Source organism: Bufo gargarizans, chromosome 7, assembly GCF_014858855.1.
Source record: "Bufo gargarizans isolate SCDJY-AF-19 chromosome 7, ASM1485885v1, whole genome shotgun sequence".
In the NCBI taxonomy this organism is placed as follows: Eukaryota; Metazoa; Chordata; class Amphibia; order Anura; family Bufonidae; genus Bufo; species Bufo gargarizans.
Genome location: NC_058086.1, coordinates 27,681,118 through 27,704,031, shown reverse-complemented (window position 1 = coordinate 27,704,031; position 22,914 = coordinate 27,681,118). Strand labels below are relative to the sequence as shown.

General features: G+C 51.9%; 1 protein-coding gene across 3 annotated transcripts in view; it reads right to left on the bottom strand.

Moving 5' to 3' along the window:
* EPS15 (epidermal growth factor receptor pathway substrate 15) overlaps positions 1-22,914 on the bottom strand; it is an 89,277-nt gene that overhangs the window by 34,171 nt on the left and 32,192 nt on the right. For 2 of the 3 annotated variants that reach the window (XM_044300439.1, XM_044300438.1), the window contains exons 7-13: positions 22,310-22,435; positions 22,140-22,199; positions 20,245-20,451; positions 19,571-19,716; positions 13,613-13,769; positions 12,557-12,616; positions 2,993-3,078 (exon numbers count right to left, since the gene is read on the bottom strand). In XM_044300439.1, the coding sequence (XP_044156374.1) occupies positions 2,993-3,078; positions 12,557-12,616; positions 13,613-13,769; positions 19,571-19,716; positions 20,245-20,451; positions 22,140-22,199; positions 22,310-22,435 (842 nt within the window). The remainder of the gene's footprint in view (positions 1-2,992; positions 3,079-12,556; positions 12,617-13,612; positions 13,770-19,570; positions 19,717-20,244; positions 20,452-22,139; positions 22,200-22,309; positions 22,436-22,914) is intronic. The other variant, XM_044300442.1, reaches the window with a different exon arrangement.

Below are 22,914 nucleotides of genomic sequence, written 5' to 3'. Positions count from 1 at the left end.
CGGAATAAGTAACAAACTAAAGAAATGAAAGGCGGATTTTGTATGCAAGGAATTATTTCTCTTTTTTTTTTTTAGGCAGTGAACCCTCTCTGGGTTTTTGTATTTTCCACGCAGTCAACACCTTCTTCCAGATGCATGTGTCTGCATTAGGGCTGCAGTAAACGAATATTTTTGTAATCGAGTATTCTATCGATTATATTTCTCGATTCATCGAGTAATCTAATAAGAAAAAGCTACTTAAAATAACGTACGTAATTAGGTATGAATAAAGTTATTGGTTTGAAGGGGTTAATAACTGTATACATGCCTAATGCCAAGGTGCTTCCATTAACCCCTCCAAACCAATAACTTTATACATGCCCATTGGGTTTGGAGGGGTTAATGGAAGCACCTTGGCATTAGGCATGTATAAAGTTATTGGTCTGAAGAGGTTAATGAAAGCACCTTGGAGGTGCCTTCATTAACCCCTCTCTAAACCAATAACTTTATACATGCCAAGGTGGTGCTTGCAGCCTCCATTAACCACTCTCTCTCCATCTGCCTCCCCCAGCCTCTGATCTGCTTGCCCCCAGCCTCTGATCTGCTTGCCCCCCCCCAGCCTCTGATCTGCCTCCCCCCCCAGCCTCTGATCTGCCTCCCCCCCAGCCTCTGATCTGCCTCCCCCCCCCAGCCTCTGATCTGCCTCCCCCCCCAGCCTCTGATCTGCCTCCCCCCCAGCCTCTGATCTGCCTCCCCCCAGCCTCTGATCTGCCTCCCCCCCCAGCCTCTGATCTGCCTGCCCCCCCAGCCTCTGATCTGCCTGCCCCCCCCAGCCTCTGATCTGCCTCCCCCCCCCAGCCTCTGATCTGCCTCCCCCCCAGCCTCTGATCTGCCTCCCCCCCCAGCCTCTGATCTGCCTCCCCCCCCAGCCTCTGATCTGCCTCCCCCCCCCCAGCCTCTGATCTGCCTCCCCCCCCCAGCCTCTGATCTGCCTCCCCCCCCAGCCTCTGATCTGCCTCCCCCCCCCAGCCTCTGATCTGCCTCCCCCCCAGCTTCTGCCTCCCCCCCTCCCCCCAGCCTCTGATCTGCCTCCCCCCCTCCCCCCAGCCTCTGATCTGCCTCCCCCCCTCCCCCCAGCCTCTGATCTGCCTCCCCCCAGCCTCTGATCTGCCTCCCCCCAGCCTCTGATCTGCCTCCCCCCCCCAGCCTCTGATCTGCCTGCCCCCCCCCAGCCTCTGATCTGCCTCCCCCCCCCAGCTTCTGCCTCCCCCCCTCCCCCCAGCCTCTGATCTGCCTCCCCCCCAGCTTCTGCCTCCCCCCCTCCCCCCAGCCTCTGATCTGCCTCCCCCCCTCCCCCCAGCCTCTGATCTGCCTCCCCCCCTCCCCCCAGCCTCTGATCTGCCTCCCCCAGCCTCTGATAACGCAACCCCCCCTCCCCAGTATTAATCATTGGTGGCAGTGGCCACAGGGTCCCCCTCCTCCCCCCCATCATTGGTGGCAGTGTCAGTTCCGATCGGAGCCCCAGCAGTGTAATGCTGGGGCTCCGATCGGTTACCATGGCAGCCAGGAGTCACGCTACTGAAGCCCTGGCTGCCATGGTATGTTAGTAGTGAGCAGAGAGCAGCGCATTATACTCACGTGCGCTGTGGCCGCCGGTCGCTCCTTCTTCTGTCTGTGCGGCGGATTGCTAATGCTGTAAGCATTAGCAATGCGCCGCACAGACCTATGAGAAGGAGCGACCGCCGGCCACAGCGCACGTGAGTATAATGCGCTGCTCTCTGCTCACTAACATACCATGGCAGCCAGGACTTAAGCAGCGTCCTGGCTGCCATGGTAACCGATCGGAGCACCAGCATTACACTGCTGGGGCTCCGATCGGAACGGACACTGCCACCAATGATGGGGGGGAGGAGGGGGACCCTGTGGGATATGGCCGGCGCATTCATTGGTGGTGCAGTGGCCACAGTCCCTCCCCTCCTCCTCCTCCTCAGTCCCTCCCCTCCTCCTCCTACTTGGTCTTCAGCGGCAGCCGCGCACAGTGAGGAGGGAGAGACTCCCTCCTCCTCCCTCCTCCCTCAGCTGTGCCGGCCGCTCAGTCCTGCCTCTCTGGCTCCGGAGGACACGGAAGCGGTGAGTGAGACGCTTAATTTCACTCCCGCTCCGTGATCACGTGATCTGAACGATTCCTCGATGCAGGGAAACTGCATCGATGAATTTTTTGACTCGATTTAATCGAGTTATTCGAATAATCGTTTCAGCCCTAGTCTGCATTATTCATTTAGTTTATCTACAGAATTTTGCTTGTTAAAAAGCATCCGTCAGCAGTTTTTTACCTATGACACTGGCTGACCTGTTCCATGTGCACTTGGCAGCTGAAGGCATCTGTGTTGGTCCCATGTTCATATGTGACCGCATTGCTGAGAAAAATGATGTTCTAATATATGCAAATGAGCCTCTAGGAGCAACGGGGGCGGTGCCATTACACCTAGAGGCTCTGCCAAGGCCAGGCATGATCACGTTTACACTGCATTGTATCGCACAGGGCAAGGGCTTTTTACCTGGAGATCCGGCGACGTACCGGCCTCTCCATGGGTAAGCTAGGCAGAGGCTTCTGCCTAGCAGTGAGCCCGGTGACGGCACCGGGACTGATGGGCGGACTGTAGCCTCCACCTGGCAGTGTGCTAGGGCAAGGGAGAGCATCAGAGCATGAAATGCTCATGTCAGAGGGGTTGAGTGGGCGAAGAAGGGGATATGTCCGGGTTCAGCTATAAACAATATCCTGCAATGGACAGCCCCTTTAATAGCCTTCTTAAAGGGGAACTCGTCACATGTGATCTGTAGGCCGCATGTTACAGGGATTCAGTATAACTTTCAAATTTTTTCATTTTAACCCCTCCTCTTATATATCGGGCAGGGTATTCACTGATTAGTACAGAAATTGTACCCATCTTTGTGCCTGACTTATAATACAGCGGACCTTATAGTAAAACAGAAATAGTGTATTTGCGCTTACCTCTGTAAATCCACAATCTCATTATTCAGCGTGTCCAGCTCCTTAATGGCGGAGAAATCAGAAACAGGACTGGGGGCCGAGGGGACCTATAAATTGCAAGATTCACCATTTAAAATCAATTCCATTTATGATCTGCAAAAAATATAGGGCAGTCTTCGTGGCAGAATGCCACACTAGTAAATTGGCCCCGGCATTGACCACCATGTTAAAGCTACGTATTTCAAATAAAAAAATAAAAAAAGTGTAAAAAGATAAAACCACATTTACAGCAAAAAATCTCCAAACTTCAAATACAAAAGTCAGCCCCACAATGCATATTAATACTATACTACTACATTATAATGATGGCCAACTTCATATAGGCAAAGCAAGCTGACCGTACTGAGGCAGTATAACTTACCTGCATGGACATACAGCAATGGGGGACCTGCTATCCCGGCCTATCTGAGGGCAGCACTGTATAGAGGGGAAGATGCTGATGCTATACATAAACCTTTAGGCCTCATGCCTGTATTTTTCATCCGTGCGCTCTCTGTACGGCACACTGACCCAATCATTTCTATGGGGTCATGAACACATTTGTACTTTTTGTGGATCAGTGTGGCTGTTCTGCAAATTTCTGTGGCACCGCAGAACAGGATCATCATTTCTATTGATTTAAGTGAGAAAAATTAGGAGTGTACAGGTAAGTATCCGTATTTGTCAGATCCATGCTTTTCAGACCAAAATGTCGACACGGTCATGCGCATGAGGCCGTAAAAGAAAATCACGACTCACAGGCTCTCTCTATGTGTGGGTGGGGTAAAGAAGGACTCACAGGCTTCCTCTATGTGTGGGTGGGGTAAAGAAGGACTCACAGGCTTCCTCTATGTGTGGGTGGATGAAGCGGGACCCACAGGCTTCCTCTATGTCTGGGTAGGAAAAAGCAGGACTCACAGGCTTACCCTATGTCTGGGTAGGAAAAAGCGGGGCACACAGGCTTACCCTATGTGTGGGCGGGGAAAGCAGGACTCACAGATGTCCTCTATGTGTGATTTGGGGAAGCAGAACTCCCCAAGCGTGGGAAAGGCAGCGAGGGAAGCAGGACTCACAGGCGTCCTATGTGCGGGTGAGGGAAGCAGGACTCACAGGCTTCCTCTATGTGCTGGCTGAGGGAAGCAGGACTCACAGGCTTCCTCTATGTGCGGGCTGAGGGAAGCAGGACTCACAGGCTTCCTCTATGTGCGGGCTGAGGGAAGCAGGACTCACAGGCTTCCTCTATGTGCGGGCTGAGGGAAGCAGGACTCACAGGCTTCCTCTATGTGCTGGCTGAGGGAAGCAGGACTATTAGGCATCCTCTATGTGCGGGTGAGGGAAGTAGGACTCACAGGCGTCCTATGTGCGGGCAAGAGAAGCAGGACTCATAGGTGTCCTCTATGTACGGGCGAGGGAAGCAGGACTCACAGGCTTCCTCTATGTGCGGGCGAGGGAAGCAGGACTCACAGGCTTCCTCTATGTGCGGGAGAGGGAAGCAGGACTCACAGGCTTCCTCTATGTGCGGGCGAGGGAAGCAGGACTCACAGGCTTCCTCTATGTGCGGGCGAGGGAAGCAGGACTCACAGGCTTCCCCTATGTGCGAGAGTGGGAAGCAGGACTAACAGGCTTCCTCTATGTGCGGGGGAGGGAAGCAGGACTCATAGGCTTCCTCTATGTGCGGGCGAGGGAAGCAGGACTCACAGGCTTCCTCTATGTGCGGGCGAGGGAAGCAGGACTCACAGGCTTCCTCTATGTGCGAGAGTGGGAAGCAGGACTAACAGGCTTCCTCTATGTGCGGGGGAGGGAAGCAGGACTAACAGGCTTCCTCTATGTGCGGGGGAGGGAAGCAGGACTAACAGGCTTCCTCTATGTGCAGGCGAGGGAAGCAGGACTCACAGGCTTCCTCTATGTGCGGGGGAGGGAAGCAGGACTAACAGGCTTCCTCTATGTGCGGGGGAGGGAAGCAGGACTCACAGGCTTCCTCTATGTGCGAGAGTGGGAAGCAGGACTAACAGGCTTTCTCTATGTGCGGGGGAGGGAAGCAGGACTCATAGGCTTCCTCTATGTGCGGGGGAGGGAAGCAGGACTCACAGGCTTCCTCTATGTGCGAGAGTGGGAAGCAGGACTCACAGGCTTCCTCTATGTTCGAGAGTGGGAAGCAGGACTCAATGGCTTCCTCTATGTGCGGGGGAGGGAAGCAGGACTCATAGGCTTCCTCTATGTGCGGGGGAGGGAAGCAGGACTCACAGGCTTCCTCTATGTGCGAGAGTGGGAAGCAGGACTAACAGGCTTCCTCTATGTGCGGGGGAGGGAAGCAGGACTCATAGGCTTCCTCTATGTGCGGGGGAGGGAAGCAGGACTCACAGGCTTCCTCTATGTGCGGGAGAGGGAAGCAGGACTCACAGGCTTCCTCTATGTGCGGGCGAGGGAAGCAGGACTCTCAGGCTTCCTCTATGTGCGGGCGAGGGAAGCAGGACTCTCAGGCTTCCTCTATGTGCGGGCGAGGGAAGCAGGACTCACAGGCTTCCTCTATGTGCGGGCGAGGGAAGCAGGACTCACAAGCTTTCTCTATGTGCGGGGGAGGGAAGCAGGACTCAAAGGCTTCCTCTATGTGTGGGGGAGGGAAGCAGGACTCACAGGCTTCCTCTATGTGCGGGAGAGGGAAGCAGGACTCACAGGCTTCCTCTATGTGCGGGCGAGGGAAGCAGGACTCACAGGCTTCCTCTATGTGCGGGGGAGGGAAGCAGGACTAACAGGCTTCCTCTATGTGCAGGCGAGGGAAGCAGGACTCACAGGCTTCCTCTATGTGCGGGGGAGGGAAGCAGGACTAACAGGCTTCCTCTATGTGCGGGGGAGGGAAGCAGGACTCACAGGCTTCCTCTATGTGCGGGGGAGGGAAGCAGGACTCACAGGCTTCCTCTATGTGCGAGAGTGGGAAGCAGGACTAACAGGCTTTCTCTATGTGCGGGGGAGGGAAGCAGGACTCATAGGCTTCCTCTATGTGCGGGGGAGGGAAGCAGGACTCACAGGCTTCCTCTATGTGCGAGAGTGGGAAGCAGGACTCACAGGCTTCCTCTATGTTCGAGAGTGGGAAGCAGGACTCAATGGCTTCCTCTATGTGCGGGGGAGGGAAGCAGGACTCACAGGCTTCCTCTATGTGCGGGGGAGGGAAGCAGGACTCACAGGCTTCCTCTATGTGCGAGAGTGGGAAGCAGGACTAACAGGCTTCCTCTATGTGCGGGGGAGGGAAGCAGGACTCATAGGCTTCCTCTATGTGCGGGGGAGGGAAGCAGGACTCACAGGCTTCCTCTATGTGCGGGAGAGGGAAGCAGGACTCACAGGCTTCCTCTATGTGCGGGAGAGGGAAGCAGGACTCACAGGCTTCCTCTATGTGCGGGCGAGGGAAGCAGGACTCTCAGGCTTCCTCTATGTGCGGGCGAGGGAAGCAGGACTCTCAGGCTTCCTCTATGTGCGGGCGAGGGAAGCAGGACTCACAGGCTTCCTCTATGTGCGGGCGAGGGAAGCAGGACTCACAAGCTTTCTCTATGTGCGGGGGAGGGAAGCAGGACTCATAGGCTTCCTCTATGTGTGGGGGAGGGAAGCAGGACTCACAGGCTTCCTCTATGTGCGGGAGAGGGAAGCAGGACTCACAGGCTTCCTCTATGTGCGGGAGAGGGAAGCAGGACTCACAGGCTTTCTCTATGTGCGGGCGAGGGAAGCAGGACTCACAGGCTTCCTCTATGTGTGGGCGAGGGAAGCAGGACTCACAAGCTTTCTCTATGTGCGGGCGAGGGAAGCAGGACTCACAAGCTTCCTCTATGTGCGGGGGAGGGAAGCAGGACTCACAGGCTTCCTCTATGTGCGGGGGAGGGAAGCAGGACTCACAGGCTTCCTCTATGTGCGAGAGTGGGAAGCAGGACTCAATGGCTTCCTCTATGTGCGGGGGAGGGAAGCAGGACTCGCAGGCTTCCTCTATGTGCGAGAAAGGGAAGCAGGACTCACAGGCTTCCTCTATGTGCGGGGGAGGGAAGCAGGACTCACAGGCTTGCAGTAAACAGTACTGACAGCATGTAAACAGCAATTTTAAATGAAATAACTGTATCAAATCAGAGAAAACTATAAATATATCGCCAAGCTCGGCATCTCACCCTCTATCGTATGCTGCCCACAGAGAAGTACAGGGGAAATGACTGATTCACCTTTATTGTACTAAAAATAAATTTCCTTAGTAAAAAGCACTAAAGATGAAATAATAGGGACAGAAAACAGCAGAAATCCTGGCTGGGGGATTTTCACATGCAGCAGCCCAATAGTTACTAGAGTTGTGACCTTAACACAGTAATAGCCGCCATTAAATAGCCGTTCAGTGAGGTCACAAGCTCATAAATGACAAACGGCATGGGAAGGAACAATAATTCAGCCCATAAAATGGCAGCTTCCATTGTGCACAGGTAACAACACCACTCAGAATAAACCAACTGCTGCAACCCAGGCGTACAGGTAATAAACAGAAATCAAAGAGGAGATTGTAGTAAAAAGTCTAACCTTGCACAGCCAGAACAGGAAAGGCGAGAGTTAGGAATATTAGAGCAAGGCTGAAAGCAGATGGAGGCAGAAGGTAATAAAACAGTCCAGCAAGCTAGAATAGAGCAAAAGAAAGCAAACCAGGATAGTAGATTAGTGCAGGCAGAACACCAGCCGGTCCCGTCCCAGCCTGTGCACTGCCATTAGGTTAGTAACTGACACTCCTCACCTGCAGCTAATGGGGTAAAGCTGGTTAAAGGGAACATGTCGTCTCCGTCATGCTGCTCTCTCCGACGCTGGTCTCAGTGGTCTGTCCTTCACAAAATAAACGTATCCCCTAGTCACAGTGGGGGTTCCCAATAGTCGACGGAGCCGCCGCTCCATTCACTCTCTATGGGACGGCGAGAAATAGGCAAGCACTGTACTCTGCTATCTCCGGCAGTCCCATAGAGCGTGAATGGAATAGCAGTGCACATGCTCCACCTGCTCTTCCATTCTTTCGCGGGAATGGGGCTCAGCAGAAAGACCCTCACTGATCAGATACTGCGGATAGGGGATACAGTTTGTTAACTTAATGTGCTGTCGTTTTTGAGTACTTGCATGCTAATCCTTGTAGTGCGGCCAGTGAGAAGTTCAATGTATTCATGATATGCATAGTCCCCTCCCCCGACCCTCCAGCCACTGACTGACAGATTTCTCCCTATACACACTAAGGGCTCATTCAGACGGGCCTTATGAATGGGTCCGCATCCGTTCCGCAATTTTGCGGAACAGGTGCAGACCCATTCATTTCAATGGGGCTGTGCTTCCGTTCGCAAAAAGATGGAGCATGTCCTATGCAGACTTCTCCTGCCACTAATTGAAAAATTCCTCTCTATTAGGGTCCATTCACACTAAGGCTGCAGATATCGACTATTTTTGCAATAGAGTATTCTATCGATTGATTAATCAATAGAATACTCTAGTACTCCGATAACAAAAAACTAATTAAAAGAACGTTTTTCCTTTACAAAAACTCATCAGCCCCCTCCCGTGCCACCAGCCGCCCCCTTCCCCAGTGCCATCGCGCCGCCCCCTTCCCCAGTGCCATCGCGCCGCCCCCTTCCCCAGTGCCATCGCGCCGCCCCCTTCTCCAGTGCCATCGCGCCGCCCCCTTCCCCAGTCCCATCGCGCCGCCCCCTTCCCCAGTCCCATCGCGCCGCCCCCTTCCCCAGTGCCATCAGCTGCCCACGACCAACTTGCCCCCCAGTGCCACCAGCTTGCCACACAGTGCTACCATCTCCCCAGCACCAGTGAAATAAAATACTTACCTCTCCTGTAGGGGCGCCGCTCCACAGCTCCTTCCTCTTCTTCTCCCTGCTTACATGCACTATGACCTGACGATGTGTCAGGAGGAAAGTGCAGCGCAGTGCGGGCCGGCAGGTGACCACGGAGCAGTGAGTAATAGCAAGCGCTTCACTCCCGCTCCGTGGTTACATGACACAAACGAATCCTCGAAGCAAAAAATTTGCGAAGGATTTTTGTGTCGAATTACTCAATTCAATCGAGTAATCGTTTCAGCCCTAATTTACACGTCCGCAACTGTTTTGCGGTCCGCAAATTGCTGATTCGAAAAAACCACGGACACTGGCCATGTGCATTCCGCATTTTGCGGACCGCACATGGCCGGCACTATATTAGAAATGCCCATTCTTGTTCGTGGTTGCGGACAAGAATAGGACATGCTCTATTTATTTTTTTGCAGGGCCGCGGAACGGAACCGTGTGCTGTCCTCATCTTTTGTGGCCCCATTGAAAATGAATGAGTCCATACCCATTCCGAGGACGTGTGAATGGACCCTTAAGGAGCATTCCAACGACCGTAATGTTTTGTGGACAAGAACAGGCATTTTCCATTATAGTTGCGGCCATGTGCCTTCCGCAAATTGCAAGACACACACGGTCTGGTATCCGTGTTTTGCGGATCAGCAAAACATTACGGTCGTGTGAATGTGCCCTAATAGAGAGGAATTTTTCCATCAGTGGCAGGAGGAGGCTGCATAGTATGTACTGGAAGATCGCTGCAAGGAATAAGATGTACATTCTCCCAAACTACAGCAGATTGACAAGGATTTGGCGCGCCCGTCACTACTCTATGCCCCCAGAGAAGGCAGGGGTAACAAAGACAACAGGGTCCCTTTAAGGCCTATGTATCAAGCAAACCAAATCTACGGAAACCACATCCATTCTCTTATTCCAGCCCAACAATTTTATAGCTATGGAAATCTAACAAAATGCAACTAGAACTGAGCGGTTACCCACTATGGGGTTAAGTGCAAAGCTAGTTATAGAGCTTTTGAATATATATGTTGTGTTTCGATTCCTCACTACTTTCAAGATCTCTGCTTGCTGTCTGTGAATGAGAACATTAATGGTTTATATCCAGAGGCCACCTGTCCTGAACATGCACAACTGACACATGGGCACTGCTTGTTAAAAGAGACTCGCGTTCACCTATGCAAGGCCTCATTCACATCTCCGTCAGACAGATCCGGCTGCCTGATCACGCACCAATACTGCCTGTTGGATGGACAAAAAACCATTGTGAGTGACGGTTTTTATCCAGCCAAAAGCTGACATTTATGCTGGATCACCTCCGAGCCTCATGATAGTCAATGGGGATCCGGCGGTGAATTCAAGAATCTGGCAATGCTACATTCGGCGAAATCCGGATTTGCTTGACAAAGATGTGAACCAGGCTGAAGCACGACACATTCGTGGTGTGTAGTCAGTGTATGGATGTAATCAAGATTACTTCTATTATTGCTTCGTATTAAGTGGATAAAAAGTTTATTTAGAGACTTCCATTTTGTCTCAGTGTCCGTACTACAGTCACGGGGCTGGGGTTTGTGCTGCCATGTCTCAGCAAAAACCTACCTCCACTGACCGATCTGCATTAGAGGTCCAATAAGACTGCCCCATCCCTTTAGCTTATCCCGACCACAAACTGCCATTGCAGATGTACTCCCAGATCCCGGCCCGTCCTGCCGTCATATTAGAAAAAAATAAGTAATTCAATGGTGGGAAGGGGGGGAGGGGGGGATGAGGATATGAGCCGGGAGCCCGTCAATATGAGGACACGCTGTGGAACAAACAGCTCCAGCCCCCAGCTTCGACAGTGTAAAAGTACCTTTATAAAGAAGTGATGGCTCTCTCTTTTAGTTCTCTGATGCTGTCAGTGAAAAAGATGTCAACCCACCTAGAACAGGCACCCATATATAAGAATCCATCCAAAAAGAGTGTGCAACCAAATCCCTTGTTTTGAGAGTGTATCAGAGCCCTGCCTTTTATTTAGGCTACTTTCACACCTGCGTTTAGGTGCGGATCCGTCTGGTATCTGCACAGACGGATCCGCACCTATAATGCAAACGATTGTATCCGTTCAGAATGGATCCGTTTGCATTATGAAGAACAAAGTCAAAACGTATTCGTCCTGACTTACATTGAAAGTCAATGGGGGACGGATCAGTTTTCAATTGCACCATATTGTCAGGATGGATCCGTTTAGCTCTGCATCGTCAGGCGGACATCAAAACGTTGCAAGTAGCGATTTGGTGTCCGCCTCCAGAGCGGAATGGAGGCGGAACGGAGCCAAACTGATGCATTCTGAACGGATCCTTATCCATTTAGAATGCATTGGGGCTGAACTGATCCGTTTTGAATCCCTGAAACGGATCTCACAAACGGAATTCAAAACGCCAGTGTGAAAGTAGCCTTACCTTTGCATGTGTGTGTCCAGGAATGCTATATTCAATATCGCGGATGGTGATGAACTATATATTGGATCTATATTGAACAACAGAGTTATAAGGTTGGTATATTTTTAAGCAAACTGACGAACACAATGGCCGCTTTTACACGAGCATACTGAGATCAGTCAGTATTCTGGCTCAGGATTTCTGATGATAAAAATATCAGTATCGTCATCAATATTGCTTCAGGATTTCATCAGGATTTACATGCGTATTTCTTCCTTCCTTCCTTCACTATTTATGCACAGACTGTAATGTGTGTATTTGGAAACAAATCTGCACAAAACTCAGACATGCTGCGGATTTCTAATTCTGACGGAAATTATACGCCCATGTGAAAAGCTCTATTAATTAACATTAGCAGCGGATTCCGGGACATAAAATCCGGACTATGTATATATACGCTCATCTGAAAGCGGCCAATAGAGTTATAGACACGCCAATTCCTGTTAATACTTAAAGGGGTTCTTTGGGTATTAAGAAAATGAAAATACTTAAATATTACTTTATTATAAATATATTCCCAAATACCTTTCATTAGCTTTAATGGCTAATTTTGTCTAGGGAGCAATCATTAGATGGAAAAAAAATGGCCGCTGTACTATTAGTCCACACAAAACCTGTACTAATCGCACAGAACAGGAAAAAAAAAAAGAGCTGCCTCATCCTTCTCTCTGCTGGCCAGGGATTATGATCCTGCATACAGTTTAATATGATCTTCAGCTGAATCTCTGTAGAAATGAAGTTCATGAGGAGACATGAAGTACAGAGAAGAGGTGGGGGGGGGGGGGGGGGTTTGCCTGATGAGCAGCAGCTCTTGTATGCAGCCCCACATTACCACAGTCTGTCCTGTCTGTCCTCTCTGTACTTCTTGTCTCCTCATGAACTCCATTCCTACAGAGATTAATTTTAGCATCTGTATTCAGGACCATAATCCCTGACAAGCAGAGTAGAGAGGAGGATGAGGCAGCTCTTTAGCTCAGTGTTGTAAAGTAACTTGTCCTGCTGTGTGATTAGGACAGGTTTTGTGTGTACTAATAGGACGACTGCCATTTTATTTCTCCTAATGATTGCTCCCCAGACAAAACAAGTCATTATAACTAATAAAAGGTATTTGGGAATGTATTTATAATAAAGTTATATTTATGTATTTAAATTTTCTTAATTCCCTGAGAACCCCTTTAATACACAAAAAGTTCAGCGAGTTTGTTACTTCACGCATCCCATTCACTTACACATACTGGTCCCGGGATATAGGAACAAGGTACATTCCACATCGGATAAGGACCAGGCCTCTATTACAATGTGAAGTATACAAACAGAAAGAAGAAAAAAAATACTTCATACATATACACTGGTTTCTATCAGACACACAGAATATATACATGTAATCCACCAAATTAACTTAAAGGGGTTGTGTCACTTCAGCAAACAGCATTTATTACATAGAGGAAGTTAATACAAGGCTCTTACTAATGTACTGTGATTGTCCATATTGCCTCCTTCGCTGGATGGATTCATTTTTCCATCACATTATACACTGCTCGTTTCCATAGTTAGTACCACCCTGCAATCCAGCAGCGGTGGCCATGCTTTTACACTATAGGAAAAGGCACTAGCCTATGTGAGCTCCCACAGTCGTGGCCACCAGAGAGGTCGGTGCTTTTTCCTATAGTGTGCAAGCACGACCACCACTGCTGGATTGCAGGGTGGTCGTAACCATGGAAACAAACAGTGTATTGTAATGGCAAAATTAATTAAGCCAGCAAAGGAGGCAATATGGACAATCACAATAATTAGTAAGAGCCTTGTATTATTTTTCTCTACATGATGAATGCCACTTGCTGAAGTGACACAACCCATTTAAAGGAGTTTTCCTGATAATACTGATTTTCATGCCAGCGTCCGCAATCTGCCCTCCTATGCACCTTTCCAGCCAATGCCTGGCTTTAGCAGTAATGTGGCCACAAGCTGCATGTCACCACTGAAGCCAGTCATTGGCTGGAGCGGTGACCATGCCCATGCACTGCGGGATGTAAACAGTGCGGAGATCGGAAGATGGAGACAGTGGAGGCTGAAGACTGGCGCAGCGTGCAGCAGGTAAGTATAAATCTTCTATTTCAGTGGGCAGGCCGTGGGCACTGGCTTAAAAATGAATATTACAGGTAAACCCCGTTAAGGGATGAATAATAAGTTGAAACAATACAATGAGTAGCAGAAATCCTGGGAGTTGTAGTAACTACATCACAGCTGTGACTGCAATCGTATAGGCTCATTCCAGGACAACCTACCATGGGTGTGGATGATCTTTCGGATGGAGGTAACATTTCTGGAGTGAGGGACTGGGGGGGATCAGTGCCCTTTAATAGCTTTTGATTGATGAGATGAAAAGACAGAGCAAATTGTTCTTTGGATAGTTTCCCACAGTCCTTTGTGTCACACAGAGACCTGCAAAGGCACCATTAAAACAAGTTTTACAAAACCTACGCCTCTCAGATGTAATGCAGTCAATAAAACAAGTCTGCCATATATCACAGCTCTATGCCTCATTCTTCATATAAGCTCATGTTACTAGTGGTCTCCTGGAAACATGCGTCGTGCATGCCTTATGTGCTATAGATCTGTACTCCATTATACACGTAATAACACAGACGTATACATTTTTTAGATTTCCCTTTTTTTAATTGGAAAATTTTAATATCCTTTTTTTTAGGCCAGAGGCTGCAAAGACAACTTATCAGCATCCTGCACCAATAAGGTAACACTGTAAAAAAAACCTTGGTTAAACTTCTTGGTGGCTGTGGTCACTATGGACCACAGTATCTAAGGGGTTAAACAGCCCAAACTGGCGTTCGCACCTATCCAAGTAATTGAAGGAGGGTGTCAGCGGTATGTAACAGCTGGGACTTGCTGCAGGTGGCGCGAGCGCAGCTCCTGTGTCTTTCCTGCATTTTAACGGTGTGTGAAGTCACTCAAAATCTTGACATACAGTTATGTTGTTTTGCTGGAAGAGGTTATACAATTGGGACTAATTGAAAGGAGACTTAAAAGGCATTGTCCCACAAGAAATATTCTACAGTTTTCAAACCAGCACCTGGATCTGAATACTTTTGTAATTGCATGTAATTAAAAATTTTGCATAGTCAGTGAGTTATTCAATAACATGTATCAGTATAGCGCCACCTGCGGTTTGTTTTCCTTATTTCTTTGTCCTGCTCACTAAGATGGCCGCACATGCTCAGTTTCATCCTTCAATTGCCCCCTGAGCTGTGATAGGGAGAGCATGGACACGCCCCCTGAGCAGTGATGGGGAGAGCATGGACACGCCCCCTGAGCAGTGATAGGGAGAGCATGGACACGCCCCCTGAGCAGTGATAGGGAGAGCATGGACACGCCCCCTGAGCAGTGATAGGGAGAGCATGGACACGCCCCCTGAGCAGTGATGGGGAGAGCATGGACACGCCCCCTGAGCAGTGATGGGGAGAGCATGGACACGCCCCCTGAGCAGTGATGGGGAGAGCATGGACACGCCCCCTGAGCAGTGATGGGGAGAGCATGGACACGCCCCCTGAGCAGTGATGGGGAGAGCATGGACACGCCCCCTGAGCAGTGATGGGGAGAGCATGGACACGCCCCCTGAGCAGTGATGGGGAGAGCATGGACACGCCCCCTGAGCAGTGATGGGGAGAGCATGGACACGCCCCCTGAGCAGTGATGGGGAGAGCATGGACACGCCCCCTGAGCAGTGATGGGGAGAGCATGGACACGCCCCCTGAGCAGTGATGGGGAGAGCATGGACACGCCCCCTGAGCAGTGATGGGGAGAGCATGGACACGCCCCCTGAGCAGTGATGGGGAGAGCATGGACACGCCCCCTGAGCAGTGATGGGGAGAGCATGGACACGCCCCCTGAGCAGTGATGGGGAGAGCATGGACACGCCCCCTGAGCAGTGATGGGGAGAGCATGGACACGCCCCCTGAGCAGTGATGGGGAGAGCATGGACACGCCCCCTGAGCAGTGATGGGGAGAGCATGGACACGCCCCCTGAGCAGTGATGGGGAGAGCATGGACACGCCCCCTGAGCAGTGATGGGGAGAGCATGGACACGCCCCCTGAGCAGTGATGGGGAGAGCATGGACACGCCCCCTGAGCAGTGATGGGGAGAGCATGGACACGCCCCCTGAGCAGTGATGGGGAGAGCATGGACACGCCCCCTGAGCAGTGATGGGGAGAGCATGGACACGCCCCCTGAGCAGTGATGGGGAGAGCATGGACACGCCCCCTGAGCAGTGATGGGGAGAGCATGGGGACACGCCCCCTGAGCAGTGATGGGGAGAGCATGGACACGCCCCCTGAGCAGTGATGGGGAGAGCATGGACACGCCCCCTGAGCAGTGATGGGGAGAGCATGGACACGCCCCCTGAGCAGTGATGGGGAGAGCATGGACACGCCCCCTGAGCAGTGATGGGGAGAGCATGGACACGCCCCCTGAGCAGTGATGGGGAGAGCATGGACACGCCCCCTGAGCAGTGATGGGGAGAGCATGGACACGCCCCCTGAGCAGTGATGGGGAGAGCATGGACACGCCCCCTGAGCAGTGATGGGGAGAGCATGGACACGCCCCCTGAGCAGTGATGGGGAGAGCATGGACACGCCCCCTGAGCAGTGATGGGGAGAGCATGGACACGCCCCCTGAGCAGTGATGGGGAGAGCATGGACACGCCCCCTGAGCAGTGATGGGGAGAGCATGGACACGCCCCCTGAGCAGTGATGGGGAGAGCATGGACACGCCCCCTGAGCAGTGATGGGGAGAGCATGGACACGCCCCCTGAGGCAGTGATGGGGAGAGCATGGACACGCCCCCTGAGCAGTGATGGGGAGAGCATGGACAAGCCCCCCTGAGCAGTGATGGGGAGAGCATGGACACGCCCCCCCTGAGCACGTGATGGGGAGAGCATGGACACGCCCCCCTGAGCAGTGATGGGGAGAGCATGGACACGCCCCTGAGCAGTGATGGGGAGAGCATGGACACGCCCCCTGAGCAGTGATGGGGAGAGCATGGACACGCCCCCTGCAGCAGTGATGGGAGAGCATGGACACGCCCCCTGAGCAGTGATGGGGGAGAGCATGGACACGCCCCCTGAGCAGTGATGGGGAGAGCATGGACACGCCCCTGAGCAGTGATGGGGAGAGCATGGGACACGCCCCCCTGAGCAGTGATGGGGAGAGCTAGGACACGCCCCCTGAGCAGTGATGGGAGAGGCATGGACACGCCCCCTGAGCAGTGATGGGGAGAGCATGGACACGCCCCCTGAGCAGTGATGGGGAGAGCATGGACACGCCCCCTGAGCAGTGATGGGGAGAGCATGGACACGCCCCCTGAGCAGTGATGGGGAGAGCATGGACACGCCCCCTGAGCAGTGATGGGGAGAGCATGGACACGCCCCCTGAGCAGTGATGGGGAGAGCATGGACACGCCCCTGAGCAGTGATGGGGAGAGCATGGACACGCCCCCTGAGCAGTGATGGGGAGAGCATGGACACGCCCCCTGAGCAGTGATGGGGAGAGCATGGACACGCCCCCTGAGCAGTGATGGGGAGAGCATGGACACGCCCCCTGAGCAGTGATGGGGAGAGCATGGACACGCCCCCTGAGCAGTGATGGGGAGAGCATGGACACGCCCCCTGAGCAGTGATGGGGAGAGCATGGACACGCCCCCTGAGCAGTGATGGGGAGAGCATGGACACGCCCCTGAGCAGTGATGGGGAGAGCATGGACACGCCCCCTGAGCAGTGATGGGGAGAGCATGGACACGCCCCCTGAGCAGTGATGGGGAGAGCATGGACACGCCCCCTGAGCAGTGATGGGGAGAGCATGGACACGCCCCCTGAGCAGTGATGGGGAGAGCATGGACACGCCCCCTGAGCAGTGATGGGGAGAGCATGGACACGCCCCCTGAGCAGTGATGGGGAGAGCATGGACACGCCCCCTGAGCAGTGATGGGGAGAGCATGGACACGCCCCCTGAGCAGTGATGGGGAGAGCATGGACACGCCCCCTGAGCAGTGATGGGGAGAGCATGGACACGCCCCCTGAGCAGTGATGGGGAGAGCATGGACACGCCCCCTGAGCAGTGATGGGGAGAGCATGGACACGCCCCCTGAGCAGTGATGGGGAGAGCATGGACACGCCCCCTGAGCAGTGATGGGGAGAGCATGGACACGCCCCCTGAGCAGTGATGGGGAGAGCATGGACACGCCCCCTGAGCAGTGATGGGGAGAGCATGGACACGCCCCCTGAGCAGTGATGGGGAGAGCATGGACACGCCCCCTGAGCAGTGATGGGGAGAGCATGGACACGCCCCCTGAGCAGTGATGGGGAGAGCATGGACACGCCCCCTGAGCAGTGATGGGGAGAGCATGGACACGCCCCCTGAGCAGTGATGGGGAGAGCATGGACACGCCCCCTGAGCAGTGATGGGGAGAGCATGGACACGCCCCCTGAGCAGTGATGGGGAGAGCATGGACACGCCCCCTGAGCAGTGATGGGGAGAGCATGGACACGCCCCCTGAGCAGTGATGGGGAGAGCATGGACACGCCCCCTGAGCAGTGATGGGGAGAGCATGGACACGCCCCCTGAGCAGTGATGGGGAGAGCATGGACACGCCCCCTGAGCAGTGATGGGGAGAGCATGGACACGCCCCCTGAGCAGTGATGGGGAGAGCATGGACACGCCCCCTGAGCAGTGATGGGGAGAGCATGGACACGCCCCCTGAGCAGTGATGGGGAGAGCATGGACACGCCCCCTGAGCAGTGATGGGGAGAGCATGGACACGCCCCCTGAGCAGTGATGGGGAGAGCATGGACACGCCCCCTGAGCAGTGATGGGGAGAGCATGGACACGCCCCCTGAGCAGTGATGGGGAGAGCATGGACACGCCCCCTGAGCAGTGATGGGGAGAGCATGGACACGCCCCCTGAGCAGTGATGGGGAGAGCATGGACACGCCCCCTGAGCAGTGATGGGGAGAGCATGGACACGCCCCCTGAGCAGTGATGGGGAGAGCATGGACACGCCCCCTGAGCAGTGATGGGGAGAGCATGGACACGCCCCCTGAGCAGTGATGGGGAGAGCATGGACACGCCCCCTGAGCAGTGATGGGGAGAGCATGGACACGCCCCCTGAGCAGTGATGGGGAGAGCATGGACACGCCCCCTGAGCAGTGATGGGGAGAGCATGGACACGCCCCCTGAGCAGTGATGGGGAGAGCATGGACACGCCCCCTGAGCAGTGATGGGGAGAGCATGGACACGCCCCCTGAGCAGTGATGGGGAGAGCATGGACACGCCCCCTGAGCAGTGATGGGGAGAGCATGGACACGCCCCCTGAGCAGTGATGGGGAGAGCATGGACACGCCCCCTGAGCAGTGATGGGGAGAGCATGGACACGCCCCCTGAGCAGTGATGGGGAGAGCATGGACACGCCCCCTGAGCAGTGATGGGGAGAGCATGGACACGCCCCCTGAGCAGTGATGGGGAGAGCATGGACACGCCCCCTGAGCAGTGATGGGGAGAGCATGGACACGCCCCCTGAGCAGTGATGGGGAGAGCATGGACACGCCCCCTGAGCAGTGATGGGGAGAGCATGGACACGCCCCCTGAGCAGTGATGGGGAGAGCATGGACACGCCCCCTGAGCAGTGATGGGGAGAGCATGGACACGCCCCCTGAGCAGTGATGGGGAGAGCATGGACACGCCCCCTGAGCAGTGATGGGGAGAGCATGGACACGCCCCCTGAGCAGTGATGGGGAGAGCATGGACACGCCCCCTGAGCAGTGATGGGGAGAGCATGGACACGCCCCCTGAGCAGTGATGGGGAGAGCATGGACACGCCCCCTGAGCTGCAGCAGGAAAGACACTTCCCTTGAGCTGTCAGCTTGATATAGATCTAGGAGAAAAATTAATGGGGAGATCTCTGGATCCATGTGAGGTACAGGGCTGGTTCTAGCTTTGTTAGAAGGAGATTGCCTTGTACGATATGATCTCAGATTTATACATTTTTTTACATTAATCATGGGATAACCCCTTTAAATAGGGGTGTTCTTTAAAAAAAAAAAAATATAATAAACTTTGTTTTGTGATTTTGCTTGTTGTCAGTGAGTGGACATGGCTCATTACAGGAAAGCGCTCTACCTGTGTCTGTTGGGTGTGATCATACAACCAGATATATGGCAATTGTTAACCGTACTTACCAGATATGGGCAAGCAGCGCTGGAGGTAATCCTGTTTTCAGGAAGATCTCTTTGACTTCCAGCCCTGACAGCAGGCCATCTTGATCCTTATCAAGTTTTACGAAGATCTCATCATATTTTGCTTTCTCGACATGTGATACAACCCACTAGAGGACAAAATGGGGGAAGAGAGGAAAAGGCTTAGTATACTCATCTCGTCCTATTACTGCAGTCTCACTGGTTACATGGACATCTCATTAGGCCCCCTGAAACATTCACATCTACAAAAGCAAATTAAAAAAGTGAACCTTTACAGTTAAAGGGGTTATGGCAAGTATGAAAGTTATCTCCTGTCCACAGTATAGAGGATAACAAACTGATCACTGGGGGGGGGGGGGGTCTGACTGCTGGGACCCACACAGATCCGGACAATCCATGTCCTCATCATGATGGAGCGGCACGCTGAACATGTGCTTTGCCACTCTGCCAGAAATAGACGAATACATGATTGACCTGCGGCTCTATCAGGACGAGACATGGGACCCCCTCATTCTCGAATCGTTGGGGCCCCAGCAGTTGGACCCGTCAGATATCCCCTATCCTGTGGATAGAGGGTAACTTTAATACTTGCCACAGCCCATTTAACTAAATATTCTTTAATTGTTACAAAAATGTATGTGCCATTTCAGTCTTACCTGTGTCGCGGGTGCTTTTGTGGGCAGAATGCCTACAGGTGGCAATGAATGTCGTGGCTCTTTAGAAGGAGGCATAGGCAGAGGTGGGATGATTGGCAATGATGATGGAGCTCCTGAGGTTTTCCTTTTGGATGGTGGCACTAGTGCAGGAGGTAATATCATGGGGACAGGTTCTTTTTCTAATGCAGAATACACCAGGAACATAGCCTGGAAAGTAAAACGTGTTATGTCAAAGACACGATCGACTACTTATCACAGTACTGTATGAAGAACTCTTAAAGCAGCAGAATCGAGATGAGAAAAGTGAACAATGTGTGTTGATTGGGGCAAAAAAAGGGTATACCAGTTATTTCTCAACTATCTGATTAATGGAATGGGGAAACATACTATTTTCTAATATATATGAGCTGCTCACATAACGCTCCTATACAAGTACAGGAGACGATTGCGTCATTGCACCATGGTATAACCTGGGTCTGTCAGGGCATGCAGGGAGCAATCATTGCACAAAAGCTGAACATCCAGAGTTGGAGACTAGTGCTGAGCAAACTTGTGTTTTAAGTTCGGGTTATCGAAGAATCGCTTTATGGATTCTAAATTCCGTTATTGTCCGTGGTAGCGGAATCCATAACGCGATTCTTCGATAACCCGAACTTTAGACGCCGAACTTAAAACACAAGGTTGCTCAACACTATTGGAGACCAGTGGTATAGCCACATGATGTGTCCTGTGTAGTGCATCCATGGGCTAACTGAATAAGACTTCAGCTAGCCATTGGACAAATGATCATTTGGCCGACAGCTACCCTTTCAGACAACCCCCAATATGCATGCATGCTCCGCTTGGCTGATGGCGGAAGTGTTTTCAATACAGAGATGGGAATAAGCAGCATTCATGCACCTCTGGAAGGAGCGTATCTCCCTTGAGAATAGCGGTCTGGGCAAGTTTAAATCCAACTACCCTACTGCTCTAATGTAGTGATGGTTAGCCAGTTGCGTTACAATGGACGTGCTCGGCTGACATTATTCTCATTTGTATGGCCATCTTAAGGATGGTGTCAGTCACATAAGCATGATATTAGTAGACTGCATCCTTATAATTTATCAGATAAGTTTCCCCTTCAGAGGTGCTAATAATTTACAATCACAGCAAGAGATTACAAGTCTTTTTGATAAGTGGAGAATCCAAGCCCAAAAGGAACAAGAATTTCATCTTAAAAGGGTTGTGCATCTTTCAGGAGGGGTTTAGAGAAGCTCCCCCTTTGAGCAGACCAGCTTACTTATGTACGTTCCTGCTTCCGGCTCCTTCTCTCCCCAGCCTCTGCTGCACCGCTGCGCTCCCAAGATGTAAACTTCCATTTTGATGCTGCAGCAGTCAATCGCTGGCCACATTGGTGACCTGCTTCCCTAGAGTCATGACAAATGATCATGTGATGCAAGGGGAGTAGGTCACCACTGCAGCCAGCTATTTGGTGCAACAGTGTCAAGGTAGAAGGTTATATCCCGAGTGTGAATTAGAGCAGCCGAGGCCAGGGAGAGGGGGAGCGGGAAGCCAATCCCAGGAAGCAGGTAAGTATGCTTCCCTTCGCAGGTCTACCCAAGAAGGGGGTTGCCAAAATCCCCCCCCAAAAGGTGCACATTCCCTTTTAACATGAGGCATGTTGTATTATCTGTTCTGTAAGGGCAACTGTAGAGCCAAGAAAAAAATATCACTATATAAAGCTTATAGTATTTTATGAGCAAAAGATTGTTCATTTTCAGTACAGTTGCCTTTTTCTATTCTCTTCCCCGCCATGGAAATATATCCTGTGAGAAGGGGAGGATGTTCCATTTTAGTTTGGTCATGCACATCACTATCAAGGGGCTATATGGACAAATGAAGACTCCATTACTCACAACAGCAAACTCATCCCGATCCAGTAATCCATCATGATCGATATCACTCAACTCCCAGACCTGGAAGAAAAAGAAAAAAACAAAAACAAACACACAAGAACATTACACAAAAATTGCTAATACGGCACAAATAAAATAGCACCACAATAAAGGAAAAAAAAAACACTCACCCGACCCAGGACTTCCACAGGTAGCTTGGAGTTGAGCAGCACAGGTTTCACTTTGTCCCCAGACAGGAATCCATTCACAGGGCTCAGACTGTCGAATATCGCATCATATTTGGCTTTTTCTTCTGGCTGCAATGTAAAGCACAATATTATTAATGAATATTTCTGCAGGCCGCGACAGCGACACTGTGTGGAGAGGGCACTTATGACAAAACGTCCATGTTTCGTCATCAGTATTAGATCAACTGTGAAGGAGCTGCGCTGAGGCCTCATCATTCACATTGCTTTGTACTGCACAACACTGTTTTCTGAGACTTTACTACTGGATAGGTCATCAGTATCTGATCAGTGGGGGTCTTAGGTCTAACACCAGAGACCCCCACTGATCAGCTGTTTGAGAAGCCAGCGGCACTCGCAGTGGTGGTGCAGCCTTCTTGCAGCCTAGCCTAGGCCATGTGCTGTTCGGATCCATATGTCCATGCTGCAGTGCTTTAAAAAAATAAATAAAATTGAGCATGTCCTAATGCTTCTCTGTTTTGTAGACAAGGACAGGACATTTCTACAGAAGGTAGAAAAAAAAAAAAGGTGACATGCACACGGTCGTAGGG